At 39.3% G+C, this 24,545-nt stretch overlaps 4 protein-coding genes across 7 annotated transcripts; 1 reads left to right on the plus strand and 3 right to left on the minus strand.

The window, feature by feature from the left end:
* Window positions 1-10,054: 10,054 nt before the first annotated feature.
* LOC135936020 (uncharacterized) lies at window positions 10,055-12,591 on the minus strand. 3 transcript variants are annotated; one of them, XM_065478693.1, is made up of 5 exons: window positions 12,419-12,553; window positions 12,287-12,354; window positions 12,150-12,191; window positions 11,781-12,086; window positions 10,055-11,243 (listed from the first exon to the last, which is right to left on the minus strand). In XM_065478693.1, coding segments are annotated over exons 3-5 (714 nt in total). In that variant the 5' UTR covers window positions 12,152-12,191; window positions 12,287-12,354; window positions 12,419-12,553; the 3' UTR covers window positions 10,055-10,837. The 3 variants fall into 3 exon arrangements, with proteins under 3 accessions (XP_065334765.1, XP_065334764.1, XP_065334763.1); XM_065478692.1 differs by having other exon boundaries at window positions 12,150-12,354; XM_065478691.1 differs by lacking the exons at window positions 12,150-12,191; window positions 12,287-12,354 and having other exon boundaries at window positions 12,419-12,591.
* Window positions 12,592-13,057: 466 nt separating this feature from the next.
* LOC135936019 (NFX1-type zinc finger-containing protein 1-like) lies at window positions 13,058-17,605 on the minus strand. 2 transcript variants are annotated; one of them, XM_065478689.1, is made up of 10 exons: window positions 17,589-17,605; window positions 16,895-16,976; window positions 16,206-16,733; window positions 15,551-16,136; window positions 15,292-15,375; window positions 14,960-15,237; window positions 14,752-14,895; window positions 14,396-14,697; window positions 13,824-14,133; window positions 13,058-13,767 (listed from the first exon to the last, which is right to left on the minus strand). In XM_065478689.1, the coding sequence occupies exons 2-10, from the start codon at window positions 16,895-16,897 to the stop codon at window positions 13,579-13,581; spliced, it is 2,424 nt and encodes an 807-aa protein (XP_065334761.1). In that variant the 5' UTR covers window positions 16,898-16,976; window positions 17,589-17,605; the 3' UTR covers window positions 13,058-13,578. The 2 variants fall into 2 exon arrangements, with proteins under 2 accessions (XP_065334761.1, XP_065334762.1); XM_065478690.1 differs by lacking the exon at window positions 17,589-17,605 and having other exon boundaries at window positions 16,895-16,977.
* Window positions 17,606-18,871: 1,266 nt separating this feature from the next.
* On the minus strand, window positions 18,872-20,456 carry LOC135937525 (uncharacterized). The gene is made up of 3 exons (XM_065480676.1): window positions 20,317-20,456; window positions 20,048-20,252; window positions 18,872-19,331 (listed from the first exon to the last, which is right to left on the minus strand). The coding sequence occupies exons 1-3, from the start codon at window positions 20,444-20,446 to the stop codon at window positions 18,872-18,874; spliced, it is 795 nt and encodes a 264-aa protein (XP_065336748.1). The 5' UTR covers window positions 20,447-20,456.
* A 1,074-nt stretch (window positions 20,457-21,530) lies between these two features.
* LOC135935902 (neuronal acetylcholine receptor subunit alpha-5-like) lies at window positions 21,531-24,160 on the plus strand. The gene is made up of 8 exons (XM_065478527.1): window positions 21,531-21,819; window positions 21,878-21,922; window positions 21,982-22,085; window positions 22,292-22,499; window positions 22,948-23,122; window positions 23,178-23,327; window positions 23,579-23,814; window positions 23,943-24,160. Exons 1-8 carry the CDS (start codon window positions 21,604-21,606, stop codon window positions 24,069-24,071), a joined length of 1,263 nt encoding a protein of 420 aa, XP_065334599.1. The 5' UTR covers window positions 21,531-21,603; the 3' UTR covers window positions 24,072-24,160.
* Window positions 24,161-24,545: the final 385 nt, after the last annotated feature.

Genomic DNA, 24,545 nt, shown 5'->3' on the forward strand with positions numbered 1-24,545 from the left:
AGCAAACCTTTGAAATTTCCCAATTAATCAGCTCTGCAGCCAGCGAGCGCCGCTTTAATCCTCTTAAAACAGATTCGATTGAGTTTCCATTGTTCGCCACGTGGTTTTTAAAATTGTTTACTCGCTGGCTCATGCGGATTAAATTTTTGACGTTGATTTTGATAATTGTTGTTAAGTGTGGTTGATTATTGATTGTCTGCGAAAATATGCACGAGATACAAGATTGCGAAATTGAATTTTTTCTAAAATTAAGGGATAAAATATAATCTGGATGAAAAACCAATAATATGTATTTACCGAACTAAGTTTACGTGACAGTCTTACTAAGTTCTTATTATTTGGTCTGAGCAATTTTTTATTAAAAATCACTAATCAAAATGAATTTTATCCACCCAAAGTCATATTATTTGTAATGATATTTTTAAGGTGCCACAATATGATCAGTAAAAAAGAATATCTAAGGCAGACGGAGTAGTTATCAGTTATTGACAAAATTGTTTCGCTTGACGAGGTCCTACTATTAAGATTTTAGTTTCGGACATTTTCCTTTAAAAGCTACCAATCCTTATATTTATTGCTTTATTTCAGTGTCGGTCTCTGAAACCCTAAATGAACAAAACATAATTTTTAGCTCGTAGAGGAGAAGCTTGTCCCCACATAGACGAGCTCTTAAGGAGGCCGTTAAATTTTATTAAATCACGTTCTAATTAAAATCCAATTTACTCAGCGTTCTCACGCTCTGTGAAATTAAAATAACAATGAGTGCATTTTTCATTCGAAACGTGCTGTCATTACACCGCAACAGATATTTTTTCAAACTAGGCTATTGTTGCGAGCAGCGCGCCGCTTTTTGTTATCTCCCCCTCAGCTAATGTGCAATCCTTTGACAATGACGCACGCGTAATCTGTGCCGATATCATTACACTTGGAATAAAGACGCCTGCTGCTGCTGCTCTCGATATTCACTCGCTCACTGCAGCCACTAAATATCACTTAATTGAATCTGTATAGAGAGCTGCTTGTTCCCCTGGTCGGTTATCTCGGTGCAGAGGATGTGCTCGACGACAAGAAAAGAGTAGCGGCGCATCGTCAACACTGCCTGCCCCAGGGCTCATTCATACCCAGCGTGATTTATGCCTTCACGTGACGGCATCAGCGTGATAATCTATTTTGGGGGAAAACGACGAGTTTGTCACGCGGAAAATTGCAGAAGGCAGCTTGCCGCCGACGCCGGCCTTGCTCAGAAGGAATAATCGGGGTTTTCTACGGATTTCTAATCAAAATAGCAGAGGTTTAGTTTCAAAATTTAAGTTTATTATGATAACTTTAAGTTTATGATAACTTGAAAATAAGTAACAATAAATGTGAGAGTAAAAATTGGCTATGATGCCATTACTGAATTGAAAATAGTGGCATAAACTAAAAATCAATCGATTCAAATTTTTCGGAAACTAAAATAAACGGTGAAATAGCTATAATTTGTGTGGAATCTAATGAAGATGGGTGACTGCATGAATCAAGTTTAAATAATTAAATCTCACGATCTTGTGGCACCTTCTCGCCACTACTGTCCTACTACTTTGCATTTAACCTGTATCGCCAGGTGGCAGTACAAAGGTGTTCGACAATCAGTGCACCCTTACTGCACCTTCTCCCCCACTGCACCTTAAGCCTCGCACGACAGCAGTCGCAACACAATATTGTAGTGGCGAGAAGGCGCCACAATCTCAAACTGTAAATTCATTTATTATGGGCCCGCAGACCTCATCAGCATCACTTTTTACCTTCAAAACAAAATTCTTGCCACATGGTTAGCTGGCAAGGTAAGCTTAAAGGTAAAATCATTATGATGTCTGCGGGGCTGAAATAGCTGTTAATTATATACGAGAACGTGGGATTCAATTTTTCACTTCAGATTTAATTATATCTACCCACCCTGAATCAATTCCGTGCAAAGTAGACGAGCCAGCATCTCTAAAATTCATTGAAATCTCGAATCCAAGTTCTATAATGAAAATGTTCCAAATTTAGTGGCAAAAATGTTAGGATTAAACATTATGTCAGCAAACTGAATTATTTACATGCTGATGAACAGAACAAATACATATTAAATAATTGCAATAAATTTATACTTTAAAAAGCAATAAACAAGAGCAAACAAGATATACGTTCTTCAGGTTCTTCACCAAGAAGTTGTTTATGATACAAAAATTATTGTGATGTTTCAGGACTGATATTCTTTGGAAGAGCGTCACCAACGCCATTTTGTCCTATTTTTCATTCACTAAGTGATGTCTAAAAACAATCATTCCTAAGGTGTTTTCGAACAAGTGGAGCCAATCTTACTAACAGTGTGCAATATCCCATACTTAACGTATTTTCCGTTAGCCCTAAGTATTTGATGGGTGTAATAAATTTTGTGAACCAAACTATAGCTGCAATGAATTTTCCAAGGACTAATATCAATAAAGCTGAACGTGCGATAATTTTCCCATCCGATCTGATTGCTTACTTTGGAAGGTGTGCTTGATCGTTTCGTAAATACGCACGATCGCACTCCTGAAGTCGTCTGCCTTGGCTGCGCCGGCATACGGCGTTTATCAATCACGCGAAAACAACATTCTGCACGCAATTCGGCCAAAGTGCTTGTGCTGCTCCTCCAACCCACCGCCACCCCTTTGCTCCGCGCTGTGTGCGTGTTTCCACCTTTTCAGGACAGAGAAGAAGGGAACAAAAAGTTGTTCTCAAATTGCCGCCGGCTGCAGTCAAATTTTCTCGTTGCCTCAATTGGATAGGGAGAGACTGGAAGGAAAAATATCGAATTTTATCTGTGTAGGTTGTAGATAATTTTCAGAGAAAATGTCACTGACCAATTTGCAAAAGAGCTCTCTGAATTTCACCCGGTTCCAACGATTTAGAGTGCCAGACGATCCTGAGAGCTAAAATTTATTTTTCTTGCTGAGTTTTTGCACCGATCTTCGTCCCTGCATTTACATCTATTTCGCGAAATTCGGCGTGCAATTTCTGGAGGTAGTGCGGCTTAATGAGGTGCTTGACTGCACTCGAAAAATGGTGCGTGCACTTTCCTTGCTGACCGCTCGGGACCTTTTCGGCCGACTCTTCTGCTTTCATCGAAATAATAGCGGCAGTAATTTGTGGCACTTATGCCCAGAGGCACATCATCATCTTTTCAGCGCGGCTGGCCGGGTAATAGCGGCCGCGTGTTCTCTGCTCCTTCTTCCTCCCTTATCTGCTTCTAGGCCGCGCTTTTTTCCCCGCCTGCCACTTAAATCAAATGCATGCGCCGTCGAAAGAAAGATTTGCATGCAAACAAGCGCAATTATGCCATCAGCGCCTGAAATATTCATCATCTCTGCATTTTCCAGGGTGGTCATTCGCGGCCAGCGCCCTTATTCCGTCTTCCTGCTTTCTCTTTTATTGCTAAATGATCCAATCCTTCACCGGAAAAAGCTTCGCAGGCATTTTGAGATATTTCTATTTCCCCAGCTAGTACGTGTACAGTGCTGAATAAAAATCTTGCATTTTCTCTATTTTAAATAAAAGGAAAATGCAGCACTTTGCTGTCTCGAGTGGTTCAAATTAAAGAATTAAAATTTGTGCCAGTTGTTGTCAAGGGATTATCAAAGAAGTCAATTTGGAATGCATAGTTTAATTGTGCCTGAGTTTCCTTTTTCAAATTGCTGATATAGTATGCATAAAGGCTGCAGGTTAGTGATTCGTTTAGGAAGCATTAAATTTCGCTAATAATTTTGTCATGGGTTGCTGCAGGTAATAAAGCTAAAAATGTCTAATTTCTTCGAAATGATTTTCTATAAATTTTTAGTATCAATTTATAACACGTTTTTTGGAGTAATAGTAAACTAAATTTGATTGAATTTTGCTTTTCGGTGCAAAAGTGAGTCAGCCGCTGCAGATGAAAGTTCACCTTCAGTACGGCTAGTTTGTTCGCGTTCACATAGGTTTATTGTTGTTTTTCCGCTTGCTTTACGGTTAGTTAGGGGCAGGCTCTAGTGGTTTCGCGGTGGCGGCTCCCACCTTTAACCCAGCATGAGCCAACACGAGCAGCCACTTTCTCTCTTTCCCCGAGGACTCTGGGCCGCTTTTAGCTCCATTTGTGCACAGCGTGTGTGTGCGATTAAAATGCGCGCTCGCCGGCCAAAATAGTTTTCAGCCGAAGATTTAATGCTTCTCGCCACGCGAATAAACGCTCGCTTGGCTGATGATTTCGCACTCTGTTTTTCTTTGTCCGTTGCGCCTCACCTGCCCCTCAATCGCGCCCCCGTCTGTTTGTTCAATTAAAAGCTATGGTAATTTTTATTTATCCACCACGCCTGGCCATCACGCGAGCGCCCACGCTGCATGCGCTCTTCAAACAAAGCGGGGTAATCCATGCAAGGAATATCGTAAAGGTACACTTTAAACCAGGGAAGCCCACAATTGTAATGATATAACAACTTTGTACTTTTTGAACCGATTAAGAATTCTTAAACGATATTAAGGTTGCATATAAAAATTGTTGTAAAATATCTTCCAGCGTATCTTGTGTCTATGTTGTTAAAATGTTAAAAAAATCATATAAGTTTAATTAATTACTCTACAATTTTTATCAAAGAGATAACTGAGAAACCATAATGTTGCAATGCACATACCCTTTTTTCCTCTCACGGCCCAACAACAAAGCAATCTCAAATGGGTCTTGTCTGCGGTGCTGAGTCTTCTCAATCCACTCGTTGTTTGAAGTTGACAATATGAGCTTTCAGAGCAACCTTTCGCAGCCTGTGTCCATTTTTTGTCACTGTTAATTTTCTTTTAACCTTCCAACAATGGAATTTGGTTTGCATCTTTCAAATTAAAAGGAGAAGGAAATATTAGGAACATTTAATTTTGCAAAATTTGCTGTCTGCAACACAAGCCGTGATTTTCTTCTTCATATCTTTCTTATACTGCTTATTCTCTTCATCAGAAGAAAATGACGTGGGTCGCAAGAGCACGAGCAAACACAGATATCCCCTTTTTAGCCTATCAATGAGCTTAGGATGCATTAAATCTTTCGAAAAAGCAAACTAAACTAAATAAAGTGCGTAAACAAGCGTTGGCGGAAAAGATTTACAAGTATCACGTTTTGTTAGCTAACTTATTACATGTGATAGCGACATTAAACACGATCGCAGACGTGCACCGTAAGATTTAATGTGTTTGCGTTTGAGCAGGCCTGATTTGTGATTTATATTTCACTGCAGCGCATGAGCATCATCAGAATAAAAATAAACCCATGTGGATATCGCGTTCCGTCACTTAATTATGTGCGTTTTCGTTTTCATGGCGCGTGCATTATTTAAGGGCGAGGGTGCAGAGCCACCCCAGACGAATGAATCATAAGCCGGGCTTCTCCCCTGGATAATTGCAACTCGCTGAGCCCGAGGGACATTTTCCAAACCCAAACACAATTATGTGTCTTAATCCTCTAGAATCATTAAGAGAATTATACAAAAGAATCAAGAATAATATGGAAGAGCTTCCATGAAAAGTTTAAAAAATAGCAGTTCAATTATTATAGCCAGTGAAATTTAAACCTTTTTATAAAATGTTGTGACGTTGATCGTCAAGGGAGTCTCTGATGCATAATAGAGTTTTTGGGTCCAGTAAATTGTTTTCAATATGATAAATGCAATATTTGGCACACAGTGTGCACATAAGAGTTAAATTATTTAAATAAATCACGATTTTAGTTTAGGTTAAAGTTAAAGTTTTTATTATTTGGATTATTTGTTATTCCTGTAATATTACATAATTGAGCTACAGTCCTGAAATTGGAGCATCTCTCAAAAAGTTAATTGCTTCTTTCCACGAAACGGCTGTGCGGACTTCCTGACTACGACGCGATGGCGCGCATCACCAAGGGCCGCGTGCACCGCGGCGACAACCCTCTGCACCCGCGTTTGCAGCAGCCACCGACATGCACCGAGCTCGGCCAAAGTGCGTTCGACTATCGAGTTGTGGCGGAGTGGAATGCTGCATCACCCGCAAGTTTTATTAACATGAATTTATATCGACTAATTGTGAGAATAAACAAAAATTAATTATTATTATTATTATTTAACTGTCGTAAACACCTAATGATGCACAAAGAAATTACCACGCTAATGGGGTACGTTCTGGAAGTCGAATAATCGATGATGGGCACGTTGCAAAGTTATGCTAGGCGCATTGCGAAAGAAGGAGCCATTTTTCACATCAGTAGCGGCGAGAGTGAGCGAAAAGGGCAGTTTTCCGCGCGCACGAGCCGCGATAATGAAGGCGTTTGGATGCGCGGAGGGGTTAGTAATTAGGGTGCAGAGCGAGAAGGGCGTGTGTTTAACAAACGACCGCGCCGTATAAACTCTATCACTTTGCATGCATAAAAGTTGATATTAAAAATATGCGCGCGAGGCGAAATTCGTAAAAAATTAGCCTCACGTTGGCTGAATACGGAAAGACACGCCGCCTTTTGACACTAAAAGGCTGATTTTTTGCCACCCAACTTTCTCATTACAGCAAGAATTTTAATAAAGCCAGACAGGACCATCACTCAGGAGAAAAATTCGCACCCCGCGTGCAGCGACTTTAATTAAAATTAGCAAAAAATGCGGCCAACAGGGATGACACTCGGTTCGTCTTGGAGCAATCGCCGAGCCACGAATTTTTATCCAATTAACCAAGTTTTTGTTTGAACCAGGATATGAGCGAGGCGGAAGTTTCGAATTTTTAATGAGCGACACGTGAGAAGCTTTGTTTTCCGAACTTTATGTCGCAGAAATATAAGTTGGAGATGCTTAGCACATATTTTTCCTAGAAACCTAGCGGAAAATTATCAAACTTCAAATCTTAATGGCGTTTCATTAGAATCTCTAATTACCAATGACTTGACATGTGTCCTAAATGTGGGGAATTTGAGAGGTGACAAAAAGATCGGGATTTTAGGCCAAGAAGAGTTGCCTATATATTTCATCCAAAACAATTTTATCGATCAAGAAGCTTGATGTTAAGAGACATCTCTGATGGGAAATTTGTAGAGAGGACATATTAAAACACAGAGCGACTTTGTATGAGCACTTGAGCAGCCTGCAGAAGTACCAAAAAGAGTGAAGAAGTGACCAGCTCTACCCATAAATTCTGTTTTGTATTGAAATAGAATGATTTGAGGAAAAATAAAATTTAATGCAGTTTCCTTTTATTATTCGGACAAAATCCGGTTCGGATAAATTATATTCGGACTTATTCCATTTTTTGGGCAATCCAGACCGTTCAGACAAATTCTAAATAACTCATTTCAGATATTTTTTTCGGACAAGTACGTGGTACATAAAATTCTACAACGCTAGAACAATGTTTATTATTTTATAGCCAAAGAGGCCAAACAGTTTTTCATATTTTGTGGTTGATACGTATTCTTATATAAATTGCATTGTCCTCAACAACGTCAAAGTGTCCACCTGACGCTCAAATTGAACGGGAAATGAAAAAAATCTCCATATGGTAATATTTGTCATAACTTAATTGGTAGAAATCTAGCGAACAAGAAAAAAAGGCAGATTCTGTAACCCTAGGAGCAGTAGAGAATTTCTAACAAATTTAGCTACACTTATTTCATGCTTTTATTTCTCATTCTGGGTAAATAGATTAATGTTGCATGATTACACGAAACAATTTTTCAGTGATTATTTAGACATGTTTTCATATCAGTTTAAATTTACCAAATTTACATACTAAAAAAATGTATTTTACAGATATTCAGCAAAAGCTTTTTTGTAGGGAAAAGTACGGCTACAATTATTGCTCTCACATATACAGCAATATTGTCCGAGTAGTGCGGGATGGTGAGTGGCTGAATTGGCAGTGAGCGGAGAGAGGACACGGATCGTGGCCGAACACAAGAGTGTGCTTGAGCGATGTGTGTGTATGCAGCCGGATTAACATGCGAGCCCTGGTCGGTCTGGGTCGGTTGGTGGGTCGGGGGGAGCGGCTCGAGGGGCCCATCACATCAGGCAGCACGAGAGCAGCAGCTGAACAGACGCATCAATAGCCGCTGCCGCCGCCGCCACCGCGTCCCTGGGGCCGTGCGACTTTACTTATGTGCCCTTGCCCAGCCCCTCGCCAATCGCAACATATATAAATTCGGACACGGTCGACATTTCAATTTTTCCCGCAAGCGAAAACCTGCTCCCCGTGGGACAGAGACATTATTGTGTGATTGTTTCAATTGCTGCTCGGACGGTTTGCTTCCAGATTAATCTTCTCGATACGCTCCGTTGCTTGCCCCTCAGAACTACCCAGTGGATGAAATAAAAAGGAATAAAATGACAATGAATCATCACAAGTTATTTCATTGGGATAGTTTGGAAAATATTAAACAGTCATTAGAAATTAAATAAATCTTTTTTAAAAAAGATCGCACGAATGAAACTGATGAAATTACAAGAAACAATTATTGTTCTTTAAATTGACTCAAAATGTTGTGTTTTCAAGCTGGGATGGACAAACATTATCAATTTTTAAATTTTGTTTAACTATTTTGGTTTTTATTAATCGATCATATAATGTATTTTGGGAATCGTGAAGGCCCCTACAGTATCATAAAAAATCAAATCATTATAAATTTTTTAAATTCCCCATTTGTCTTAAAATGAAACCTTTTAGCAGTAAATTTTTTAAAAACGTATTAGCTTAAGGTGACCGCCACGTCAATCAAGGTGTAACAAAAAAATGTAGACTTAAAGAGATTAAAACGAACTTTTCAACTGCAAAAAGTTGCTTCCCATCTTTTAGAAAAGCAAGTTTGAGAGAATGGAGTTACATTCCACACTGCACTTGTTAATTTATTTACTTTTTGGTGGTTAAAAAAATGAAAGAATAAACACAGTTGGTTGTATTAGAGTCATTTATTCCTTTTCCGCGGCTGACTGGAACATTATTTCTCTTAATTTCCTGCTGGCAATAATTACCCGGCGCTGATAAATGAATCGGCGGGTCAGAAATTATTTATGACTTGCGTTGCTCTTTCTCGCTCGCTCTTTCTCTTTCCCCCAAAATGACTAATGACACTCTGGAGAGTTTTCGCGCTCATCTTCCTTTGTTTCGCCCGGCCACCCGCCCTTTCGACCTGTTTTTTCATATGAAACGTCGAGTTTCGCAGGTGAGCAGGTGGCCGGCCCGTTCCATCCATCACGCCAATTTCACCGCTTGTGACGTCAGACCTGCTCTTTTCCATCTTTCCTCACCGTCGATTAAGCGGAGAAATAACTGTCGATTTAAATGTACGAAATGAAAACATTTCTTGAGATATTCAATCCTTTTCTCTGCTAATTACCAGCTTTATAACTAAGGAAGTCTTTCTCAGCTAATAATATCATTATTCTGAATTTACATTTCATTTATATTTTCCATTTTGACATTTTGCACTTTTGTTCTTTTTAATGACTCATCATCTACAATATCGCGATATTATTTACGCATTAATAGCTCGACCGAAGAAAAATGAGCTAATTAAAAAGCTCTCCAGTCGAGCAAAATTCAAAGAAAGCACGGACAATTTACAAAAGTACTTTAATTCTCTTGACGTCAGCGGCTATTGTCGGTGTGGCTCTCATGTGTGAAAAGATAAGGGTGCGCCCCCGCTCTGCAGCCGGCTGATAGGGTTTAATTAAAATAGGCTAATTAATGATTGCGTGAGCCTGCTTTGTTGACCTTTTGTCACGCCAACGGCCTGCCGAACGACCACCCGGCCAGCGATACACTCCAGCATCATCCATCATTCGAAGTTAAATTTCACTAACCCGCTGAGGAAAACTTCCAAACTTAATAAGAGAGTAAAATATCCTTAATAATGAATTTATGAGTAGGGAAGTATCTGGGTTTTGTATCTGGGTTGAGAAATTTAAAATTAAAACAATTTTCGCATATGAAAAATTCCATTGAAACGCTGGAAACGAGCTAACTCTATAAAACAAGTTTTAAATATTCAGGAGCTATTCTGCGCAGAGAAATATGAGTGAGCTCCAGGCTAACAACAACATTTATTATTTCACGATTCCCCACATCCGCCGTTCAAGTGGCCGGTTCTCTCTCTTTTTTCACTCTCGACGTCACCGCCTTTATTCTGATAAAAAAATATTCGGGTGAAGAGGCACAAATCAGCAAGCGCAGCATCCATTTGAATGGCCGTCTCAAGTCGGATTTTCGATGCGAGAGATGCGGTTTGTTGTACCCTACCACTAAAGAAAGATCGAGTGCGTGCAGTTGGCTAAAGGGGTTTATTTTTTGTGCTGCGGATTGTGTTGAGAGACCGAGTAATGCGTGTGTGGACGAGCACTTGAATTATTGTTGCGCGCGCTGCTTTTGTGTTCAGAAAAGACCGAGAGCTACTTACTGCCCCGAAATCTCCTTTATGCCGGCAGCAGAAGAAGGGAGAGAAAATGCGAATTGCTTTCAAACAAATTGATTACACTTTTTTACCCTCACAATTAGACAAAAATCACTAATTTATAATTAAAGTCAATAGCTATAGCGAGCGAGAAAGGGTGACTTTTTGCCAAAACAGCTTTACTACTTCCTGCCAAGGGGAAATATTTTTTTTATCAAAATTAAAATCAGTATTTTTACTTATAAACTGCGCTTAAGCGCATTCCTGTTTATTAAATTCATTGTAATTGAAATGAAGATGACAGCAAATATCAAAAGGAAATTTAATGTGTTGAAAATAAACACACGGTTAATTGTCATTAAAATTTGCATTTCTTATCTTGAAAATTGAAGGCATTAAATATTTGAAATTTTGATTTCACTGTGAGTATCTGTAGTAAAAAACACTTTTTTGAACCGAAAAAGTTTGCTTTTCGCTCTCCTTGGCTTGCGCCTTGAAGACCTCGACTCTGAGAGGGTGGCATGCTTCTTCAGGTACGACCTGACCAACAGGGATGGACACGTCACCCTGGGGACAGGTGCTCAGGGCCACGATCAGGTCCATGTCGGCAACAAACTCTATGAAGTCACCCTGACGCGCCGGGCTTGGCTTGCAAAAATAGCGATTGTCCTCGCGCCTGAAACCAGTGCACATGAAAATGTTGAAGACATCATGCAGGTCCCTCTCCCCCAGACCGAACTTTTTAACGGCTTTTGTCAGGTTTTGATGGCACGTGTGCTTCACCTGCTCGCCGCTAATCAGTTTCACTGTGTACTGGTCACACCTGAAAAATGTCCATTTGACACCCTTAAATTTCATTATTTTGATGAAACTTTTAAAAATTGATCTTTTGAGTTATTTTGAAGCATCTTATTTATTTTAAATCAACATCACGGTTTTTATTATTGTGTATTATCTGAAATCGAGCCACATCATAATTTAAAAAAGGTAGCAGTATAAATAAAAAAAATAATGGGAGTCCTATCAGGAATTCAATTGTTTATTTTTTTTTAATTCCGAGTTATCGACTGATTTTAATTGATCGCTGTGTTTTTGCCCTTTGCGCTCGGGATAAAAATGTCAGCCCCAGTATGCATTATTCTTCACCTATATACTCATTGCTTGTTCACGTGTCCCATTATTATTATTGTTTATTCTTGCCAAAGTCATAAGATACAAAATATAAAAATAACAGCAAGAAATGGCATACAATGCTTGCAAATAGTTCAACTTTTTCAAATTATATTTAAAGGAGGTAACCGTCCAAAATTTTCTAAATAATCAAATTACCTCAAATATTGGAATTTCAATAACATTTTACCTGGTGCCAATTACGTCGTGGACACCAGCACCGTCCTCATCGACGCCATACTTGATAGAGTCGCCGACGATGGTCGCCATAGGGTTCAAGAAGGGCAGACAGCTCCAGAGGCGGTCACCTTCGGTCAAGTGAGCCGCATGCAGTTGGCGTGTTTTTCCTGAGTAAAAGCGCTCCTTTGGGTTGCGCTGATTCCACAGGTTCAAATCCCCGACCTGGGGGCCACTCGGCACGCTTATGCGGCATAGGTCATCTCGCTGCATGCACCACGCTCGCCCGTCCCTTGCTGGCACCGTCAGATCAAGCACCCTGACAACACCAGAATGATTTTCATGTTTTTTATGCGAACCATCAGTACCATAATTATATTACATTTTAATTTTAATAGAGGTCCAGATAAAAAGGTCCAGAGAGCTGGTGATTAAGTTGTTGACGTATGTAGTCACGAATAAAATAAATTATCACTCATCTTGAATTGTATCATTTTTATTCTACAACATGATGCTTACCGGACATTGGAGATCAATTGTTTTGGAAATTAATGCAAAATCCTTGTTGAATGTTTGTTATTAAATAACTGCAATGTTTTAAAACAACAAAAATATGTATTATAAAATAATAAAATGGAAAAAAATCATTACCTTTTGCCTTCTGCCGCAGCATTTCTCAAAATTTTGTAGCGTAAGAGGTCAACTTTAGTTGCCGCGCTAGCTTGGTAACAAACGCTGGGGCTCTTCTCTCCTTCCTGCTCACTCATCCTCTCTGGACTATACTGATCTTCTTTTTCATGGTGCACCATCCCACGGTCAGTCTAGCTATGTAATTTAGTTAATTGGGCTTTTGATATAACAGCTGGCTGTGTGGCTTAAGTGAAACAGCGGTCGTTGAGAGAGGTCAAATTGATCACATTTGGGATGCACAAGTGCACAAAAATTTTACATGTAACAATGATTTTTCTAGTTTTGTTTATTAAAAATGGAAAAAATTGAACTTCTGAAGCGCGAGTAGCAATAATTGACAGGAAGTCTCGTGAGCCACAGCTCGTGCAGTCACTCAAATCGCCAACTGCAAATTGGAATGGAGGAGCCATCTATTTGCTAGGTGTGATTTTAGTTAGTTTTAATAAAATTGCACATTTAGTTTTACTCTACATTAAAGCCCGTATATATTTCATTTTAAAACTCGGATTATCAAATTCTGACCGTTCACAAAGGCAAATTAATTCCTATAATATTTCATTTTTTAGTGTTTATAAGAAGAAATAACTACAAAAAACTTAATAATTTCAAACTAGGAAAATATATTTTACTTGGTACAATTTCAGGAACAAAATAGCAATTATAGTTGTTGGTTGACTAATATGCAGATCAAATTTATAAAAAAAAACCTAAGCAAAAGATTATACATTCAATATTTTATTTATTATTATATATTTTAAATGTTGCTTTATATTTATCTTATATGTAATGTAATTTTCTATTTTATAATAATTATACGTCAGAAACTGGGAAGAAAATCTGTGGCGTCCGCAAAAAATACATTTTTGTGCTGCAATATTCTAATGTCGAAAATATTGCTTACATGACACGGCTTCACTATTGTTTTTAATTTTAAACTTAGTTCCAATATTTCATAATGTTTAAAATGTTTGTTAGCTGACTAAAGCCTATCTTGCGAGATATATCATAACATGAAAAAGCGAAGGTTATAAAGTTCACGATGCGAGTCCGAGTAATATGAACATAAGCCATTCTTCAGGCAATACGAATATATATGCCTTAAAATTTATGTATCTCAATATTCAAATAATTACACAACATGCAACTACTTCGCACTGGCGGCATATTGCATCACAAGTTTTGTAGCATTTCTTGCGGCAGCTGTGTCCACATCGCATCTGCTTTGTGCATTGTTTATTGCACCTGATGGTCTCCACATCTTCGCCGCATAGCATTCCGACTCTATGTCCACAGGACCTCACCTTCGTGACCTAAAATCACAAAAAATGTCAGTATATCTGAAGAGCAAGTATTTCAAGACGCATACTATCTGCTCGCATGTGACATCTTGGTGGCTGCCATCCAGTCGATGGTAATGGCACTTTTTCAGGCAGACATGTCCGCAGTTAAGTCGCTTCCCACATGGCCTTCGGCACCTAGACAAGTGGGACGCGTGCATTTGATCCCTGCCATTGCATCTGTGGCCGCACTGCAAGACTTCCGAGCAATGCTCTGCTGGGGGCTCCTCCGTTTCCTCCTGCCTTGGCTCTGTTGGATTGTTGTTGCATTTGGGGCACATTTGGCCGAATTCGCTGCTTTGCTTCACTGCAAATTGGTTCTCTGGATGAACTGGACATCTGCAAACAGATTGCATTGCTGACAAACTGTTTCAGTTTTATTTTGTCTTTTCCAAAAACTAGATTCAGACAAGAAAAAAGGTTTAAAAGAATTTTATAAATCGTAGCAAGGAAACATACGACAAGCTTCTATGTCTTGGTTTGCTTTACAAACTTGTGATCTCAAAGTCTATTTTGCTATTAACTCTCTATTTTAGATTTTATATTTGAGTTAATTAATTATATAAAGGTTTAAAAATAAGTAAGATGTAGGGCGAGCAACCTGAGTGTGAGGCAGCGGTCAAGCGCACCCTGCTGTTTCAAACATTCCTTAATCGTATTCCAACTGCCGCATTTCTTGGATAACGTGTCCATGCTCCCAACGATGACGAGCACGTGCATGGCTTTGGACAAGGCTACGCTAATTCTGTTTGTTTTAGCTAAGAACCCGATATCGCCTTGGTGGTTGCTCCTGACGAGGGACAGCAGAACGACGTTGCACTCGCCTCCTTGGTAGTCGTCGACCGTGACAACCTTGATGTCAAGCAGTCTTCGCGAAATTGCGGAGTCTTCCTGCTTCATTAGCTTAAATTTGGCGGTTATATCGAGTATGGAGGGTATCAAAAGACAAAAAGATACCTTCTTTATCAGTGAAACCTGGTCGCTGTAGGTCGAAAGGATTGTGATGTCGTCTGATCTCAAGACCTTGTGCAACAGCAAATATTTGCTGAGGGAGACCACAAACTCTGCCTCATATGGATTTTTTCTGCTTAGGCTCGGGTTCTGTAGTGCAAATACTATTCATTAGTGATTGCTAAAAAAACAATCTTGAAAAAATTAAAATTACCCTAAATTCCCGGAGTTCGGTAAAGTTGTGCGAGACAAATGACACCCTCTTGGTAAAGCAGTGCAACTTTGGTAAGCCGAGCACACGTTCGCTGCTGGTCAGATCCTTGTAGATCAAGGGTGAAATCAGTTTGGTCATCTCGGTTGCCATCCTGTATTGCACGTTCAGCGTGCTGCATTTGCGATTGTTAAGCAGCATTCGTTCAAACAACGACGTGTCCAGTTTAAGAGCTTCTAGTTCGTTGTTTTCAAGTGTTGGTCGAAGCTGGTTTTCGTCCCCTATCATTGGAATAATTAAATAAATATTGGTTCTACTTCCTCTGCAGCTCATACCAATCAAAATGAGGTGCTGACACTTATTCGTCAAGCAAGCGATAACGTGTGCTTCAGTCACAGCTGCAGCGTCTTCAACGATGACTGTAAAAGTGTAAAGCTCTCATCAAATTTCGCCATGCGCTAGCATAAAAAATCTTTTCCTGAATAAAGCATTATTAAATTTTCCGAAAACATCAGTACTGTATAACTATTTTATATCTGATTTTGAAAAAAAAATTGCAATAAAAGTACTTGTTACATTTATATATTTACTAACCGACTTCACATGCCAAATCCGACCGCATTTTCGCTGCTATTGTAGTGGTTGTTCCAATTATGTCCTGTCTGCTGAGTTGGTTTAAGCGTTGGGGCATCGATCCTTTAAATCTATTAAAGTTAAAGGCATCGAGTTTCAGCTGCTTGGAATGTCCAATGCGCACCAGTTTCTTGGTAAACTTGAGCGCTTGCACCAGAAACTGATCAAGAGCAAAATTCGTGTTGCTGACAACCAAAATTGGCGTCTTCCTATTCTGCGCCTCCTTATTTTCGGTGAGGATTTTCGCAATCTTCAAACCAACGAGGGTTTTGCCGGTTCCAGGTGCACCCCGAATGAGCGCCAGCTCACTTGTCAGGGCGGCTTGCAAGGCTACCAGCTGATGATCATCTAGCCCAAGATGAGCCGCGGACGGCCAGGAGCGCAGTTTTAGCAGGTCAAATTTTAAATCTCCAGTGATGCCCTTCATTGACACCATTGATGCTTGACATCTCAGGTAAAGAGGTAGGCAATGCTCATCGGACACTCGGATGAAGTATTGTGGGAATGGGAAATCGTTGGTTTTGATTTCTTGAAGGGCTTTAAGCACCTAAACATAGATTTAATAACATTACAATATTATATATGTATATTAATAACATTTGACGGCAATATTTACGTGGTTATAATGCTCAAAAAAAGCTTTGGCTTCAATGCAAATATATTCATTAGCGAAGATATTCTCCTCGCACCTCTCGCTGAATTTGACGAGGACCTGCTGGCAATTTTTATTCCCACTACCGCTAATTGTTGCGAAGAGCAGAGTGTCGAAATTGTTGCAGGTGAAGCAGACCAGTGAGCCTTGCATTAGCAACTTGGAGTCTTCAAATTTGTTATCCTTATCTTCCGTGGCAAAACAGATTTGTACACCATTATGAGCGGCGGGCTGAAAATTAATTCGGCTGCAGATTTTTATTTCTGACGAAGCAAATTTTTCGCTTTTGTTGCTGCACTTGATATACTCTTGCACGCCTTTTCTCAGGGGGGAAACAAAGTCGTCTCTCAGCAGCCAAAATTGGGTGGAAAGGTAGTGCTCGACACTGTCGTAGCTCCCTTTGACAATATTCGGCTGCGGCTTGATTCTTTTGCCGAGCACCAATTCTCCATATGTCGGCTGAGTGCTGAACGTCCGGAAGGTGTTGAGGTCCTATTAGTCGAACAAAATTTGAAGATAATTAATTTTGGAAGTTGAAAACCTCGAGTGAATCTGCCTTTTAAGGCATATACCAACCATACAAATAAGGGTAAATTTTGATATAATTTTGTCAATTTGACAACAAAAATTCGTAGAAGAAATAGGTCCTGTACCATTATCTCTTACTGTTGCGTACTCTCACTGCCCCCAGGCCTTATTAATCGGTCAGGATGACAGGCAGAACATGCTTTTCACCTAAAATCGGAAATTTCAACACATCTGAAATTAATTTTGAGCAGCGAGGAGCCTTCTGTCATTTCCAAAAGACAAAAACATCACGTTTTGCTGAATATCTTTAAAAGCGCGTTCGTTAACTGGAGTGAGAGTTATAAGATAGCTTGCATCATCAGCACTGTTTTTTAACGCACTCATATTGGCGGCGCAAGCATAATGTTATATATTATGCCGCTGATGTCCTCTCACGTTCTCTTTTTGCAGCACGCGGAAAGTACTAACGATAAAATAATTGTGGATCCGCATGCAGGCAAAATACTTAATTAAAGCGTAGCCTTGAATCGACCACAAATTTTTTCCGGCATTCATATATAGCTGTCGCCTTATTGGGCATTGAGTCGATTTTTATTCATCAAAATAAAATGAAAATCCGCATTGTAAGTTTTAATTATTCTAACAATTTCCTGTCAGTATGTGCTCTATCAATTTCTATTTTTTAGCAATGTAAAAGACAGCTCTTTTTCAGCTTCAAGAAGAAGTTTCCCAGTTTTTCATTTCTCAAATAACAATAATACGAGATCTTCATGGTTGATAATAAGTAAACGGTAACGATTTTGAGATTACTAAATTTACCTGGATCCTTAGTTATCGGCCTTGCCAAATGCGGACAATGGACACGCGCGTACAGCACCAGAGACAGAATAACACCAAAAAGCAAAGTACCTATAGCGCAGCTCTGCCGCTGCTGCTGAAAAAGGTTTATCCCCACTTGTTGTTTAGCAACGTGCGCGCACTCGACTCCACTGACTTAATGGTATATATGGTATTATTTTACTGCGAAAATAGCAGTCGTGTGATATATCATGAAACGTAATAAAAAATTGTCGTGCCTGCTAATCTTCCAGAGATATAAAACTAGATAATACAGGTTTCACTTGTGTCAATACTGTACTTATCTGTGGTCACGTGAACTCAATTTTTAGATTGTGGGCAAGATTGGTTTATCCATCAATCTTATTTCTTATATTGTTGAAAAACACATATTTTAAAAATCATTATTTTGCTAATTAATTACGAGTCATTTCATACGTTAAAGCATTTTTCTTAAGTTAGGTTCATATCAGTCAATACCTTTTCAAAGTGGCCACAGAGAAGCTTGGACCGAATGTGAACATCTTTTCGCCTTTCCCGCATCGAGGTCTTTTATTGAAACACCAGACATTAGTCCCTATGAAGCCGCTGGAAAGGTGCGAGAGCCAGCAAGTAGAGAGTCGGCGCCGGTGCGCATCCCAGCCCATTGAACTTTTTGAGCATTTTAAGTTAATTAACTAACCACCTTTTACCATCTCTGACATTGGGCAGCCAGTTTTAGATCCCCGAAAAGGTCAAATGCCTCCCATTGCCTTGATACTACTGCATGAGAATGCCTAAACAATGCGATTCATCGGGGGCTGGCACCAATTAAAAATTATTTACATTGTTTGCATCAGTAACAACTCGAGCTCAAGGACTGCTCCGTCGCAAGTTTCCCTGCTCGTAAAAAGCACATGTGACGAGTTTTCAGTGCTTCGTTGATAGTTATAAGTTTGTGGCTTCGTGACGCGATTGCTCATGTAACTAATCTTTTTTTGGGGGATTTCCAGTTTAATTCCTCTTTCAAAATAAAAATTAAATTTAAAATGCAATAGATTTTCGCTTGAAGTTGGTTGCATTCTAGTTATTCATTTTCCTATCAAAAGAGCATACAAAATATTTAAATTTCAGCAAACTAGACAAAATTATTTTCATCCAATTGATAATTTTATCCAAATCCACAAATGAAAGTGCTTAAGTTTAACTCCTTGATTCATATTACAGTGATAGTTGGTGAATCCAAACAGAAAATATTTGCACTGACCCCCAGATTAATAAAATAGTCAATCTCGTATGTTCTGGATGGTGTCGGTGAAAAGCATGATGTTGACGAACAGGTAGGCGATCATGAGGTACATAAAGGCGGCGCAACTGACCATGTCATTGATCTCGAAGGGGTGAGCAGCGTCGTCGGCGATCAGCACCGACAGGCCCATAATGTTGAGCACGGCCAGCGCCGTCGACAGGCTGTAGATAAACATCTTGACGGCCGGCGTCGTGCCAATGATGGCCGTGATGAAGTTGAGATTGACCACCAGCAGGAAGGTGACCACGGTGGCGCCTGCCAGTAGAATCAGGTTAGGCTTGGAGGCAAGCGCGCCCTGATGCACACCCACCACCAGCGTGGCGCACAGCAGCAGGCCCACCGTGTACGCACCAGGGCGGCACACGGCGCACGAAGAGCTTACCTCCGCGGAGGTCGTCGCCAGCAGCAACGCCAGCGGCACCAGTGACAGAGAAGTGCTGCAAAAAAATCCAAAATTATATGGCGCACTGAGTGAAAAATCATGAATTAACTTTCTTAATATAATACACTGAATATTATTTTAGACCAAAGGCGCGCTACGCTAAAAATGATCATGGTTAGCAACTTAAAGGTACTCTACTTCCCATAATTCATTTTATACTGCATTTTCATTTAACATCTAAGATATTTTCCAAATTTGTGGCCTGAATATTTACAAATACATTCATTACTTGGCTCAAGACAAAATGATTGAATTATTTACTTTCTTAATATTAAAAATTAAATAGAATGGTTAAAATTATTTTCGTTTTGAGATTCGTGTAACGTCAACGCGAAAAAAGAATTAGTAAAAGCAATATTCAAAAAAATTAAAGCAGCAAAAAATTGATTTTGTAAAGAATATATTATTTAAATGGAGTAAATGTTGTGCACTAATGTTAACTAATTAGCCATAAATTTAAAGTTGCCAATTAATATTTGTAGTGTTTCTACTGTCTTTATGTGCATAAAAGTGTGTCGAAAAAATAAAGTAAATTTTCGATACATTACTACGCTATTTTACAAAAGCATGGTGTTGATTTTGAAAGCCACTGTAATTTAATTTTAAAAAAATTGCGATACCTCACAAAGATGTTTATTATGTTTAATTAAATATGCGAGACAAAAAAGGTTCATGAAACTACTGATACTATTTTTAATCTACTCGACTTACTGGAGATGCGGTCTGAGGAGGATGAACGCCACGAAGGAGCAAGTGATAAAGGCTTTGATCGCCAGGTCGACGTATTCGTCACGCAGCACGCTTGTAAGGTGCTGCGGGATAAACAACAAGATGAGGACCAGCACGACGGTGATGGCAATCATTATCATTGTTGGCCGGAACACGTTGTTTTTGTACACATTCTCCACTGCGGAAGCTACGAAAGTGTAAATTAAATTTACTTAGAGATTTGTCAGATTATCAATCCTAGAAGATTGCACCTGCAACGGTGGTCCATTCTTGCCACGATACAGACGAGTCGATCCTGCCCTCTAGATCCACCCTGGACATGCGAGGGAACTTGGGAAAGTCGTTGATGAATGACACACTTGATGAGCGGTTGATGGACATATTGAAAATAAACTCCTTTTCAACAATATAGCAAAAATATCAAAGACTATAGATTTTATTTTACAGAGGAAGGTAAAGATTACATTATCGCCAGTATAACTGTTGCAGTCAATTAAAGTTAATACCATTGTTTGATTAAATAGCTAATTAAAAAGGGTGAAACCCAACTATCAAATTTAAAGTGGAATGATAGAGGGCAACAATTAAAAATTATTTAAATTGTCGGATGCCTTAAACAATTTACCGATAAACAATTTGTTCAACAATTTGCAATAATAAAAAAATGAACTTCCTACAATACAAATTCAAATTTTGCCAATTTCCTCCAAAATTTACAGTGCTCGAACATATTTTCTTGGCATATTCCGATTCCTCTCGTCGAGATCTGTTCAACGGTGTATGCCACTTATTGGGGAAACTCTTGGTTTTTAAATTAAATCGGATTTCAAGTAAGGAGACAGCCATTGCCATTTGAAAAGCACGGTAACTTGCCAGCCAATTTTCTCAAAAAATTACAGCGCTCCTTAGGTCAATTTAGGCTTTAACTGAATCCTAAGGGACGAGTTTATGCATTGACAACAAGCATTTTCCAGGCTTTTCCAGTATCATTCCTCTTTAAAACAAGTTCTCCTTGTTGATTTTACCATTTATATCCTTTGACTGATTATAACTACTGTGGTTTGTGTTTTATACGTACTGAATAAAATTTTCCACGATGAAACAAACATTTTGAAATGTTATTACAGTTAAAATAATAAAAAAGTCTGGTTTCTCAAATTAAAACTCACAGATAAAGATAAAAATAGATTTAACTCACTATTATTTGATACAAAAAAATAAAAAAATCTAATTAAAATTTTAATTAAATTAGTAAGCAGCATCTATCAAATTTATTATTAGTATAGTAAATAATAAAAATAATTTCTTACAAAAATTTAGATCACATATATCTCCCCGTCTGCTTTCCATTCATTCATATTTTAGAGCACATGCATCACAGTTTTATCTATTCAATGGGCGTATGGCAGCGTATAAAATTACGGCGGCGTAGAAAAATCCGAACGGCCGCGTGTGGGTGTAGAGGGTGTAAATGCGGCTCATTCGCGTGTGTTCACCCGGTCGGTTCAAGCGTAGTTCGTCGAAAACTGCTTTTGACTATGTCGATTCGGCCGTTTCTTGGGGTGCTGCTGCTGGTCGGCCCGTGCCTCGGCTTCAGCTGCAACCGCAGTCCAAATGACAACTCAAAACCCGAGTTCCGGCTGCGCTATAAGCTTTTTTGCGAGATCGAGTATGATCCTCGTGTTAGACCAGTGGAAAATATTGATCACACCATCCGGGTCAACATGTCGCTCGACATGAAGTACATCAGTATCGTGAGTTTATTACCTGCAAATATAAACATTGCACTTATGTTTCGATATTTTTTCCTAGGATGAATACAGCAACCAGTTCTCGATTTCCGCCTGGGTAGTGACGGTGAGCTTTTTCACTTTTTGTTCCAGCAGATCTAATCTCGGCTTCTGAATCTTTTGTAGACTTGGTTCGACTCTGAGCTCAAGTGGAACCCAACCGATTATGGTATTGATCGCATCAGCGTTTCCAGCAGCTTGATTTGGGTGCCTGACTTATCGGTTTTCAAGTAAATGTGATATATTATATGAGAATATATTAAAACCTCTAGCTTTCGTTTGGAAAAATCAAAATTTCACCCATCAAAGACGTATTATTTCACAAATGTGGACAGCTTCGTTTAAGTATTTTTGCACCCAGTGAATTAATATTGGTTTTTAATTTATCAAATTTAATATTGAAATATCCGTTTGTTCACATTGCTCTTATTTACAGTGCGGACTCGAGTCAGTTCTTCATGCTTGACGGTGCGATGGACTGCGTGCTTATTTCCAGCGGAAAAGTGAGGTGCGCCCACGATCTTCGTGCTCCGATGTACTGCGACATGCAGCTCCAGAGGTGGCCGTTCGACACGCAAAATTGCAACCTCCTAGTTGGCTCATGGGCCTACAACGGCAACTCATTGGACGTGGCTATCATGGGGGTAAATGTTTCCTTTACTATTTAACCATATCGCTTTGCACGTTTAAGTATCTTTTTAAGGTTGTGTTCCCAAGCTCATTTAGCCCGACTTTGGTTCATTTCAATTTGATTTCACCTTGTAGAAAAATAATATTTACGGATTGGTGATCAGCCAAAAATTACTTCGATAAAGTATATTGAAGGATAAAGAATAATTGCATTAAATTAGCAGATTTTAAATGGCAAACTTGCTATTCCACAGAATCATTAACAAATGTAAAAAACTGTTCATTTACTGCGCCGTATTTTCTTCCAAATCAAAAAAGGTACTTTTGTTTACCTACTTATCAATATTGAGAAAATTAATTTTACGGGAATTTTTCTGACAGAGTAAAAGTCAATTTTTCACCTATCCATTCAGGAAAATAGTGAAAAAAATCTGTTACGAGCTTTATTGATCTTATTTTCAGCGAGGTATTAATACCTACGCATTCACGAAGAGCAACGAATGGGAAATGATTAGTTCAAAGAGCATAAGGAAGGCTTACACATTCAGCAACGTTTCTTACCCATACCTGCAATTCGATTTCGAGTTGAAGCGCCACGCTGCGTTGTTTGCGGCTTCCATAGTCGGTCCTGCCTTTGGTACGTCGGAAAATTTGCTGTTCGAAGTAGGCTGCAAAATTTTTTGTTTCTGTAGTCCTGGCTGGATTGGTGGTGATCAGCTTCCTGATGAATGGGTTGACCGTACGGTGCGTCGTCTGCTGCACCGCCATGCTGGGGAATGCTCTCTTTCTGCAATACGTTGGCTTCCACCTGCCTGCTGACGGCGACACCAGTCCGTACATAGGTGAGTGCACTTTCCAGGCTTGCTGATTTTCTTTGGGTAGATTTTTATTGAATCTAAAGCGACGCATGAGCACCATTATTTTTTATGGCTCAAAATCACTGAATGGGTGTTTTTGTTGCTTTTGAGCAATACAATATCCGGTTTTATTTTGATGAAATGTAATTTTATTTTATATATAATAATTTATAAAAAATATGGAAATTATATTAAGAGAAACTGTAAAATAAATAATGATTTGTTGTGGATTTCAGTGGCTTTTTACAGAGATTCATTGATCCTAACCTTGGCCGCGGTGGTGATTTCGACGCTTGTGGAGCACATGCGAGCCGCAGGCGACGGTGGCTTTGGTGACCTCTGCGGAGGCGAGGCACCCCAGTGGCTCGTGGGGGCGGCTTCCTTCGTCAGGGGGCGCGGGGGCCGGGCAGGGCAGCTGCTCCTCGGCGAGCATGACGCGGAAAAGCAGGCCGACGAAGACATGGAGGACGTGGTGAGTTTAATTTTCCAAATTGGTCAACAAAACAATTTTTCTTTTGAAAGTGAAATCTGACCAGTTGTATTGCATTTCGTTTGAGGTTACCGGTTGAATATCTTTTGACTGTTTTACGTTACTTTCAGTTGACGCCACGCGAATCAGAGAGGAGAGGCATTCCGCGGTGCAGCATGTTCGCCACTTTTATAGACCGCACCGCCTTCCTCGTCTTTAGTATCGTTTACAGTATCCTTCTGTTTGCCCTCGTGCCCTGATGCTTCAACAAATTTAATTTGTATAAAAATTTGGTTGAAAATATGTAGAAAACCAATAAATGAATAAAAGAGTGAAGTACACACGTAAAGCAGCATTTTTACTGAAGAGTCAAATCAAAACTGTTCAAAACATAAATTACATGGTGTGAGCGTTCGAGCTAGCACATTAAAAGAACTGATAATTACATGAAACACTAAAAAAAGTGTGAAATTTTGTCTCTCGTCTTGAGATCAGTTGTGTGAATTTTCGGTCTCATGGTGAGCCGAAATTTGTCATTAGCTTAGATGTAATTTTTAGATTTCAAGGTGAGATTTATTTTTACTTTTTTACTATTTGTTTTTTCATAGAAGCTAACAAATTTTGAGAGAAAACTTTAACTTTACCATTGAACCTTTTTTCTAAAGAAAAGATCTAATTTAACTGTCACTGCTCGTTATGTTACGTTATTTTGCACTGGTATTTTGTTATAAAGA

Source organism: Cloeon dipterum, chromosome 2 (assembly GCF_949628265.1).
Source record: "Cloeon dipterum chromosome 2, ieCloDipt1.1, whole genome shotgun sequence".
NCBI classification, from domain to species: Eukaryota; Metazoa; Arthropoda; class Insecta; order Ephemeroptera; family Baetidae; genus Cloeon; species Cloeon dipterum.